The sequence below is a fragment of the Marmota marmota genome, unplaced genomic scaffold (genome assembly GCF_001458135.2).
Source record: "Marmota marmota marmota unplaced genomic scaffold, marMar, whole genome shotgun sequence".
In the NCBI taxonomy this organism is placed as follows: Eukaryota; Metazoa; Chordata; class Mammalia; order Rodentia; family Sciuridae; genus Marmota; species Marmota marmota.
The window spans coordinates 33,320,105-33,331,915 of record NW_025999990.1 but is presented as its reverse complement, the minus strand read 5'-3'; the positions used below and the strand labels follow the sequence as shown (position 1 = coordinate 33,331,915).

Genomic DNA, 11,811 nt, shown 5'->3' with positions numbered 1-11,811 from the left:
TTTTTTTTTTTTTTTTTTTTGCAGAGGGCGGAGTGTACCAAGGATTGAACTCAGGTACACTGCCACTGAGCCATATCCCCAGCCCTTTTTATTTATTTACATCCCCAGCCCTTTTGTATTTTATTTACAGACAGAATCTCCCTGAGTTGCTTAGCACCTTGCTGTTGCTGAGGCTGGCTTTGAACTCAAGATCCTCCTGCCTGAGCCTCCCAAGCCACTGGGATTAGGGCGCTTGCCACCACACCAGGCCTCTTCCTTTTTTATCTTTCTTCTTTACATCTTTCCTTTTTTTAAAAAATTATTTTTTTAGGAGGACTGAAGATGAAACTCAGGGTCTTGCACATACTAGGCAAGCACTTTATCACTGAGCTATAGCACCAGCTCTTTTTATTTTATTTTTTTCATTGTTTTAGATTTTATTTTATTTTGCTATTCAAAGTATTGCTAAATTGCCCAGGCTGATCCCAAAGTTGCTATGCTGGTGCCTTAGCCTCCTGAGTAGCTGGGATTACAGGTGTATATCATCACACCTGGCTTTTAAAATTTTACACCTGTACACTTTTTTGTTGTTGTTGTTCAGGGGATTGAACCCAACACTGCTTTATCAATGAGCTACATCCTCAGCCCTTTTTCTTTTTTATTTTGAGGAAGAGTCTCACTAAGTTGCTCAGGGCCTTGCTAAATTGCTGAGGCTGGACTTGAACTTGTGATCCTCCTGCCTCAGTCTCCTGAGTTGATGGGAATGTAGGCTAGTGTCACTGTGCCTGACTACACCTGTACATTAGGGTGAGGATGTTGAATTCAATTCTCTAGCTCTCATAAGCTGAATTTGATTACTATACTAATTTTAAGGAGAAAAAAAAATTGTGTGCTTTTAAAAAAAAATTGTTCTTGTCAGATATACATGACAATAGAGTATATTTTGAGTATATATACATGGAATGTAACTTCTTGTGGTTGTCCATGATGTGGAGTTACAAATAGCTGTGTATTCCTATGTGAACATAGGAAAGTTATCTCTGATTCATTCTACTATCTTTCTTATTCCCATTTCCCCTCCTTTCCCTTTATTCACCTTTAATCCAATGAACTTCTATTCTCCCCCTGCTTCTGTAATGTGTGTTAGTATCTGTAGGTCAGAGGGAACATTCAGGCTTTGTTTTTTGGGGATTGGCTTATCTCAGTAGGATCGTCTCCAGTTCTATCCATTTATCAGCAAATGACATAATTTCATTCTTCTTTATGGCTGAGTAATATTGCATTGTGCATATATACCACATTTTTTTTATCCATTCATCTGTTGAAGGGCATCTAGGTTGGTTCCACAGCTTAGCTATTGTGAATTGAGCTGCTATAAACATTGATGTGGCCGCATCACTATAATATACTAATTTTAAGTTCTCTGGGAACTTGCTGAGGAGTGAGATAACTGGATCAAATGATGGTCCACTTCAAGTTTTCTGAGGAAACTCCATACTGCTTTCCAGAGTGGTTGCACAAATTTGCAATCCCACCAGCAATGTAGGAGTGACTCTTCCCCGACATCTTCACCAACATTTATTGTTACTTATATTCTTGATAATTGCCATTCTGACTAGAGTGAGATGAAATCTCAGTCTAGTTTTAATTTGTATTTCTCTAATTGCTAAAATGTTGAACTTTTTCACATATATTTATTGACCAATGGCATTTCTTCTTCCATGAAGTACCTATTCAATCCCTCTGTCCATTTATTGATTGGCTTATTTATTTGTTGTGGTGTTAAGCTTTTTGAATTCTCTCTAAATACTGGAGATTAATGCTCTATCTGAGGTGAAGGTGGCAATGATTTTTCTCTCATTCTGTATGCTCTCTCTTTATGTTCTTGATTGTTTTTAAGGAGAAAATTTTAACCTCAAGTCTTTTTGAACTAAGTAGTTCTGCATGTAGTCTTGTTTCTACATGCCACAAAGGAGGACAGAGCTGCGGGCATTCCATGGCTTTTCATAGCAATATTTTTAAGAATTAATACCTGTGGTCTCTTCTTAAACTCCATGGCTTTCTGGGTTTTTTGTTTGTTTGTTTGTTTGTTTTGTTTTGTTTTGTTTTTTGGTATTGGAGATTGAACTCAGGAGCACTCAACCACTGAGCCACATCCCCAGCCCTTTTTTATATTTTGTTTAGAGACCAGGTCTCCCTGAGTTGCTTAGTGCATTGCTAAGTTGCTGAGGCTGGCTTTGAACTCTAGATCCTCCTGCCTCAGCCTCGCGAACTGTGGGGATTACAGGCGTGCACCACTGCGCCTGGCTGTTTTCTCCATTTAATAGCCACTTTTATTGAGTGATTATTTGCAACTAAATTTTCATATGATGCAGTAGCATCTATATAATGCACATGTGTGTTTCATCCTACAGATAACACCCTTGTATAGAGGTTAGGGTGTTAATATTAGGAACTCTAAGGAAAAAAATGCCTCAAGGTTACTATTTTGCACTAACATCTCCACTTTCATAAACATCAGCAAAATGAGAAAGCCCAGCATCCGTTTACAATTATTATAGGAGAAATGGGTAAAGTGTACAAGTGCCTGCCACAGGGTTGCACCGGTATTTGTCTTCTGCTTGGATTGGCCTAAAACTTAAATCAGTTGAGAAAAAAAAGGTGGACACTTGTAGTTGAGAAAACCGAAATGTTATCTGCTTGCCCCTAAATAATTCATGTCAGACTTATAGGTCTTGAATTTGAAATATTAATGTTGAGTTGAAGGGTTGGGGATGTAGCTCAGTGGTAGAGCCCTTGCCTAGCATGCATGAGGCGCTGGGTTCCATGCCCAGCACTGCCAAAAACCCCAAAAAACAAAAACATATACAGCTCAGTGGTACAGTGTTTGCCTAGCATGCTCAAGGCTCTGGGTTCTATCCTTAGCACCTCAGAAGAAAAAATATATTTGAGTTAACATTTAAATCATTTGTGTGTGTGTGTATTTTTTTTTTTTTTTTGTGCTGGGACTTGTGCATGCAAGACAAGCCCTCTACCAGCTGAGCTATATCCTCAGCCCTGTATTAAATACCCTTTAAGACTACATTTTGAGAACCAATTCTTAGAGACCCAGAAATATGCAAGGGCAGACTGTTCCTTAGAGTTTACAATTAGCTAATGTTGAGAGAAGTAAAAGGTGGTAGAGACTCAGGTCTCATGATTCCTAACTGGAGCAGCTGTTGTGGTAAATGAATGATTACTGTTCTTTGGATCAGAAAACCCCAGCTCACGACCAGTTGAAGCCAGGTACTTTCTATTTACATGATCTTACAGAAGTAACTCTGTGTACCTCAGTTTCTTTGTCTATAAATGGAAATTGTGATCTTTCTCAGGGTTTTCTTATGGTTAAATGAATTAAAGTATGTGAATGTGTTAACGTTTTGAAAAGGAGTCAGTGAATCCAGTTTGAAATGATATCAAAATTGTTACCAAACAAGAATTAAAAACAGAAAGAAGAGTAGAAACCTAGGCTGATCTGGGATTCTAGGTAAAGAGCAGGGCAGTCCCATTAATTTGCTGCTGCTGAGACTTTGTGTCACTGTCCAGTACTCAACTTCCAGAAAGGGTTAATGCAGCCTGGCCTGCATCCAGTGCTCACATCTTCAGCAGGCCGCAGTTGGCACCTTGATTAAGGTTCCACTGAGGTTGCATCTAATGGAAATGGGATTGCTTCTGCAGCACAAGACGATATTGGGAGAAAAATAAGACACTATTGGAAGGGAGTGGATGCGGGGTTGACAGAAGCATCAGGATCATTCAAGCACTAAGCAACTTTAAGTATCCCTTGTGGTTTAAAATAATTTAACAACAGACTCAGAAGAGAGTACTTTTAAGAATCACTAATGGCTAATATAACTGGGAGTTCAAGGGAAACCAAAGAGCAAGAAGAGTTTAGAAGCTATCTGTGCTTGTCCATTACTAAAATTGATCATCAGAACACATTGAAATGTTACCCAAATGCCCACTGGCAATACAATGGGAAAGAAATTTTGTTACATTCACACAACAGTCTTTACTAAATTAGAATGGACAATCTCAAGTATGCACAGCAATATGGATACATCCCTTAATCACAGTATCGAATTGAAGAAGGCAGATCGGAAGACTACATACCAAATGATTCCATTCATACAAGGTACAAAATAGCAAAAATAAGTTTTGCTGTTAGGATTCAGTGATTATAGCCACAAAGGATCATAAGCAAGAATGGCAAAGCTGTTAAGTCTGAAGATTAGTACATTTAATAAATATATTATAACATTTTGAATATTAAAGTATAGATACTGTTTTTTTATTGTTGTTGTTGTTGTTGTTTGGTACCAGAGTGCTTTACCACTGAGCCACATCCCCAAAGTCTTTTTATTTTTTTATTTTAAGACAGGGTCTCACTAAGTTGCTTAGGGTCTTGCTAAGTTGCTAAGGCTGGCCTTGAACTTGGGATCCTCCTGCCTCAGCCTCCTCAGATACTGGGATTACAGGCTTGGGCCACTGTGCCCTGCTTAATTTTTTTTTTTTTTTAAACTCAGTGATTACATGGGAAAGATCAGAATTGTGACTGTAAAGTAGCAAAAGGGGAGATTCTGGGGTGTGGTCATGCTCTACTTGTATGGATATGTTCTATTGGTGGGTCACATTTCATTGAACTATGTAGCTACAATATGTAAACTTTTCAATATGTATGATATATTAACCTTTTGTATTTGGTGGTGTTGGAGATCAAACTCAGGGCTTTGGGCATGGTAGGTAGAACCCCACCAGTGAGCTACACCCTTGAAAAGTTTTAAGTTTTTTTTTTTTTTGTTACCGGGGATTGAACTCAGGGGCGCTTGACCACTGAGCCACATCCCCTAAATAAGATACAAAACAGGGCTTATATCTTATTTAGAGACACAAGCCCTGTTATGTATCTTATTTAGAGACACAAGCCCTGTTATGTATCTTATTTAGAGACAGAGTCTCACTGAGTTGCTAAGGGCCTTGCTTTTGCTGAGGCTGGCTTTGAACTCTCAATCTTCCTGCCTCAGTCTCCCAAACTGCTGGGATTACTGGTGTGCAACACCGGGCTTGGCAAGTTAAAATTTTAATATGTACTAATACTCCCAGATAGATATTAAGTACTGAATAGTTTATGAGGTACCTGATCATGCTAATGTATATAACTATTCTAAAATATTCATTTCAATTTCATGTACACTTAGCCTTCAACAGCTCCTATAAATAAGTCAGGATTTTCTGTGAATTCTATTACGATTTTAATAGAATACCTCTAAATAAGTCAGAGAATATATTTCTTGACTCAGAGGTCATTCCTAAAGTGGTGACTTTGATTAGTTAATTTTCAATATCAAGGAATGACATTAAAATTATTTTCAAAAGAATTATAGTCAGCTAGTGGCACCTGCTTGTAGTCCTTGCTAATTGGGAGGCTAAGGCAGAAGGATTTTTATTTCAAGGCTATCCTTGACAACATAGTGAGACCCTGTCTCAAAAAAACAAACAAACAAACAAACAAACAAACAAAAAAACCCATGCCTGGTATTTTTACTTCTTTGACTTGCTGCTATTTCTTTTTCTTCTTCTTCTTTTTTTTTTTGGTGCTGGGAATTACACCCAAGTCCTGGCACATACTAGATAAAGTCTTCAAGTACTGAGCTACATCCCTCCAACCCTCTGCTATTTTCTTATCCAATGCACACACACACACACACACAAAAAAAAAACCCACAGACCAAAGACCAATTTTCCAACAATTTGAGGTAAAGTAAGATTAGGGAAAAGGAAAAACAATAGTTATTTTTTAGTTAGTTTTTAAAAATCACTTATTTTTCAATTTTTAAAATTCATTAAATAGTTAATTAATTTGGGTAACAGGGATTGAGCCCAGGGATTCTTAACCACTGAGCCATATCTCCAGTCTTTTTTTAATTTTTAATTTTAAGATAGAATCTCATTAAGTTGCTTAGGGCCTCACTAAATTGCTGAGACTGACCTTGAACTTATGCTCCTCCTGCCTTAGCCTCCCGAGTTGGTAGGATTACAGGTATATGCTACCAGCCCCTTTCTTTGGGTTGGTGGGGTTTTTTTTGTTGTTGTTTGTTTGTTTGTTTTTTGTTGTTGTTGTTTGTTTGTTTTTTGTTTTTGCTACTGGGGATTGAACTTGGGGGCACTCGACCACTGAGCCACATCCCCAGCCCTATTTTGTATTTGATTTAGAAACAAGGTCCCAGGGAGTTGCTTAGCACCTTGCTTTTGCTGAGGTTGTCTTTGAGCTTGCAAACTTCCTGCCTTAGCCTCCTGAGGTGCTGGGATTATGGGCTTGCACAACTGCATCCGGCCTTGAGTTAGTTTTAATGCTCTTTCGCTCACTCTGTACTCTTACTTTTGTTTACATAAATGCAAGTACTTGCGGTGAGAGCATGTGATCTCAAAGAAGTCTCACCAGGAAGGTGAGCCATTCTCTGGGAAGTGTAGGATGCAAGTGGACATATATTTTGGGGTAGCATGGTTGATAGTGCACATTAAATTACAATTTACACAAACACATGGTGGTGGCTCTTTTATGTCATTCAAGGAAAGTGACATATTCTTGGTTTGTTTTGGGTAGATTCTGCCGTTCCTGTATTGCTACCAGTTTAAAGAACAACAAGTGGACCTGTCCATATTGCCGGGCATATCTTCCTTCAGAAGGAGTTCCAGCAACTGATGTGGCCAAAAGAATGAAATCAGAGTACCAGAATTGCACTGAGTGTGACACCCTGGTATGTGACATGCACATGTTCACAGTTACTGGCTTAGGTGACTGAAAAAATTACCACTTTTCCTGTGCTTTTCTTTTCTTTTCAAATATTTTTTAGTCATAGATGGACACATTATCTTCATTTTGTTTATTTATTTTTGTGTAGTGCTGAGGATTGAACCCAGTGCCTCACATGTTTGAGGTAGGTGCTCTGCCACTGAACCACAGCCCCAGCCCACCTGTGCTTTTTTGTGGTTGTTTTGTTTTGGTACCAGAGATTGAACCCCCAGGAGTGATTAACCACTGAGCCACATCCCCAGCTCTTTTTATTTTTTATTTTGAGACAGGGTCTCAAAATGTTACTTAGGATCTTGATAAATTGTTGACTTTGAAGTTGCCATCCTCCTGCCTCAGCCTCCTGAGCTGCTGGGATTATAGGCAAGCACCACTGTGCCTGACTTTGCCTTTGCTTTTGATCCCATTCTACTCTGCTTTTCTAAGTGCTTTATCTCAGCCTTTTTACTGGCATCTCTCCAATTTCATATGTATAGGCAGCAGATGAAACAGACCCCTGTACTATGTTTGCCTAACTTTTCAAATAATTTTTTTTTCACCAAAAACTACTGGGGGTTGAATCCAGGGACATTCTACCACTGAACTACATCCCCAGCCCGTTTTTTTTTTTTTTTTTTGGTGGTGCTGGGGATTGAACCCAGGGTCTTGCACATGCCAGGCAGGCTCTCTACCACTGAGCTATATCCCCATCCTCAGCCTTTTTTATTTTTCATTTTGAGACAGGGTCTTGCAAAGTTGCCCAGACTGACCTTGAATTTGCTATCCTCCAGCCCAACCTCCTGAGTAGCTGGGCATATTTCCACCTATATTATTCTGATCCTTTCGTCTTTATTGATCACTTCCTCCTGGTTGTAATTCTCCACCTTTGGCACTATACTAGTCTGATCAGATAACATGGAGTCTTGGAGTTCATGTAAAAGATTCTAGATTTTGCTCTAAAGGCAATAGTAAGCCATAGAAAGAATGTGAGCATTTGAATGCCAAAATGGAGCTTATATTTTAAAGATAGTCCTCTAGTATGTGCATAAGGAATGAGTTTGGAGAGGATGAAAAGGGAACCTTGGAATCAGTTAGGTGGCTATTATGCTAGGTCAGGTAAGGAAGCTGGATCAGGATGATGCATTCAGGTATGGAAAAAGAGATTGTTTCAAGGTATAGTTAGGAGATAGAATTGAAGAAAAATGGTATTTGACTGGTGTCATTAAATGAGAGAGGTGACATTAATAATTAAATAATTAAATGACATGAATAAATGAAGGTGCTAATAAGGTAGCAAATTTGAAGAGGAATCCACAGAGATATGTTTAGATATGTTAAGCTTGAGCTGCCCAGGGGAGATGCTGGGAGGGTGTATAGACATCCCAGTCCAGAGATCAAGAGATTTCTTTAGGGAACCTCTCTTGATGGTTAAATCTTTTTTTTTGTACTAGAGATTGAACCCAGTGGTGTTTTACCACTGAGCTGTATTCCAGACCTTTTTATTTTTTACTTTGAGACAGAGTTTCACTAATTGCTGGCCTCAAACTTGAGATCTTCCTGCATCAGCCTCCCCGAGTCCTGGGATTATAGGTGTGGTTCATTGCACCCAGCTCTTGACTGCTAAATGTAAACTGGAGCCCTGTCCCACTTTTCCTTAGAACCCTGTGCTCTCCCTTTATACTACTTACCACTCTTTTGTGGGGTTTTGTTTTTTTTTTTGAGTTCCATTAGGGTAAAGATGTTGGCTATTTTGCTGATGGTACCTGTGCCCAGTCCTTGAAACTGGAATTTTGCCCCCATCATCCAGAATAGGAAGATAAAATTATCAAAATGGAATTTTAGAAAAACATAAAGCAAATGAAATCTAATTTCAGGAGTCTATATACAGGACTGTTCCTTGCTTCTCTGACTCAGACAGATTGGGGGCCAGCTGAGGGGTTAATAAAGATGGAGCACATTTCTTCAGCCACAAGCTCCTGACAAATTAATTCTTTCTTTTAAAAACTATTTATTTATTTTTTAGTTGTAGTTGGACATAATACCTTTATTTTATTTATTTAGTTTTATGTGGCACTGAGGATCAAACCCAGGGCCTCGAACGTGCTAGGCAAGTACTCTACTGCTGAGCCACAACCCCAGCCCCAAATTAATTCTTACTGTGGAGGCAGGAAGCCCCCGGAGCCAGAGTGCTGGCATCTTAGCTCTTTAGCTCTTGAGGAGGACAGACCCCCTGATTCTTTTTGCTTGGCCTTCCTGTTGGGTGGGGCCCTCATCCTCTTCGATTAGGCCATTTCCTTCTGCCTTGTTGCCCCAGAAACCTAGGTGGCTTACCTTCATGTGTCAGCCACAGCTGGGGCCTGGGTAGCACAGCACCTCCTCCAACACTGTATCACCACCTGCAAATTGGCTCATAGTCAGGGAAATGCATTTTATATGTTAATATAAAGCTTTTTGACTATTTATGTAATCTGTTCATGGCTACCTGACTAGAATTTATGCATGGTCTTTGGGGTTCAGACACCCTGAGATCAAACACTTAATTCTCTCAATGCACTCAGTATGATTTTGGGCAAGTTATGAGTCTAAGTTTTAGTTTACCTTTTTGTAAAATAAGGGGGAAGATAATGTTGCTACAGAGTTGTTGTGAAGGTATATTATATATGTCTTTTAGCATAATATCTGGAATATAGTAAAGTAAAAATCAAAAGCTTTTTACATTTTGGAGAAGAGATTATCGCTTATTTTCACTTATTTTGTCATCATATAAAATTTAGCATGTACAAAGTCAAGCTCATGGTATTCCATCACCCACTTCCTTCCCTCACCATTGACATCTGTCAGGAACAACAGCATTCTCTGCATTATCCTGGTAGAAATCTTCTTCCTTTTTTCAACCACCACCCCCATATATGATTAGTCACACGGATTTTGATTTATCTTTGAGGAACTTATTGCATATATCTCTTCTTTTCTATGCTATTCCTGTTGCCAGGTATGCTGCATCTTTCTATGGCCATTTTAGACTTGGCTTATTCTTCAGAGTCTGGGTCAGACTGCCACTTCTCAAGGCCTGGCCATGGTATCTCACTGTGCCCTATTAATTTCCTGTGTATCTGTGCAGCCTTCTTCCTCTGTTAGATTACCAGCACCTTTAGAGCAGGCATGTGATTTATGTTTCTTTTGCCATCGCAATGTACAGTGTCTTAGATAATTTTGCATGTAGACCACGAGCTTATCAATTCATCTATTCGTATACAGTTCCCAGATCAGCAATTTTCCTGAGGAATGCTTATCTTTTTGAACAAAGAGTTCAAAGAAAAAGACATGTTTGTTAACAGAAGTAGTAAGGAGATTAGAGGACTTTAATGTATAAAGCTGGATGTTAAAGGTTGTAAACACATCTGTAAAACAACCAACTATGTCAGCCCTTGTTTTTATGTTTTAAACAGATATTGTAAAGCAAGGCTTATGGTTTTACTTTTTTACTACCTTTTATTTTGCCTTTTGTTCAACAATGATAACTGTTTCCTTGACACAGTAAATTTCACATTTGAGGCTGAACTTCCGCAGCTTGGGTAAAATGAAGCACAGTGGGTTGACTACTGTACCACAGCTGTACAAAGCTTCCTTTAGTACAAGATCTTATCAGAGTTCTAATGAAACCTTTGGTAGAATGTGTGTTATGTTAGCAACAGATGCCTCATGGTTAGCATCTCTGAATGTATGTCTGTAGGAACAAGGGCTCTTTATTCTGCATTAATAAAAATGCACTGCAAGAGCTGTTTTTTATGTTTGCTCTTCATGGGACCATTAAGTATGCTATGCATTGTGAATTCATATAGTGCTACTGGGTATGTTATAAATCCATGGTATTTATATCTTTACTAAGGCACAGGGTTTCTTACCATTTTTTTTTTTTTCCTTCAGGTACCAGGGATTGAACTCAGGGAGACTTGACTACTGAGCCACATCCCCAGCCCTGTTTTGTATTTTACTTAGAGACAGGATCTCACTGAGTTGCTTAGCGCCTCGCTTTTGCTGAGGCTGGCTTTGAACTCTTGCGATTCTCCTGTCTCAGCCTCCTAAACCTGGGGACATCTCTAAAATTCATACATTTATTTTTCTCGCCTCTCTTTACTTCTTTTCTGTTTCTTCTTCCTTCTTAATTTTTTTCCTTCCTTCCTCCTTTCTCTTTTTCTTTACCAGTTTTCTTTCTCTTCTCCCCGCCCCCCAATCTATTTATATAATGGCATGCAAAAAACAATTTTCAGTTACTATACTTCTTTTCACTTTAAAAGAATAATGCTTTTTACTAAATATGTAAGTCCTCTAAGTATTGGAGAGACTTAAAAATAGCATTATTCTTCATCATGCCTCACTCTGTGGTACTGTTTCATGAATGCATCCATTTATTCAGCTGACCCCCTGGTATGGTTTAACTTGAAAGTTATAAAGTTGGGTCACACAAAACTCCTTTTCAACAATGAGCTTATTTTGAATTTGCTTTTCCATAGGTTTGCCTCAGTGAAATGAGGGCTCACATAAGGACTTGTCAGAAGTATATCGATAAGTATGGACCACTACAAGAACTTGGAGAGACAGCAACAAGGTTTGTTTTAATACAGCATAATTTAGGGCTAAATTTGATATATCTATAAAGAATTTATGATCTGGAAAGTTTGACATTTTTTATTATGAAAATATGGGGTTATGATTAGGTTCGTCACCGTAATACCTGGTGCAGGTGATTGTTTGTTAATAGTGATCATTTTCAAAGAATTTTGCTCTATTTTAAAAGTTGCATAGGGGAAACCAACTGGAGACATTGGGGTAACTTCCTCAAATGAGTTTGTATTAAGGAAGACCAAAAATAGAATGCAGAACTTAAATTTATGCTAAGCTCTGTTCTCTAATAGATTCCTGAAGTAGTTTGTGATGAAAAGATTATTCACCTTTACTCTTTTCTTTTTCTTTTTTTTTTTTTTTTTGGGGGGGGGGTACCA

At 38.5% G+C, this 11,811-nt stretch overlaps 1 protein-coding gene across 1 annotated transcript in view; it reads left to right on the top strand.

The window, feature by feature from the left end:
• Positions 1 to 11,811, top strand: part of Rnf125 (ring finger protein 125) — a 39,380-nt gene that overhangs the window by 12,360 nt on the left and 15,209 nt on the right. Inside the window, exons 2-3 of the mRNA XM_015482452.2 lie at positions 6,623 to 6,776; positions 11,323 to 11,417. Of these exons, the coding sequence (XP_015337938.1) occupies positions 6,623 to 6,776; positions 11,323 to 11,417 (249 nt within the window). The remainder of the gene's footprint in view (positions 1 to 6,622; positions 6,777 to 11,322; positions 11,418 to 11,811) is intronic.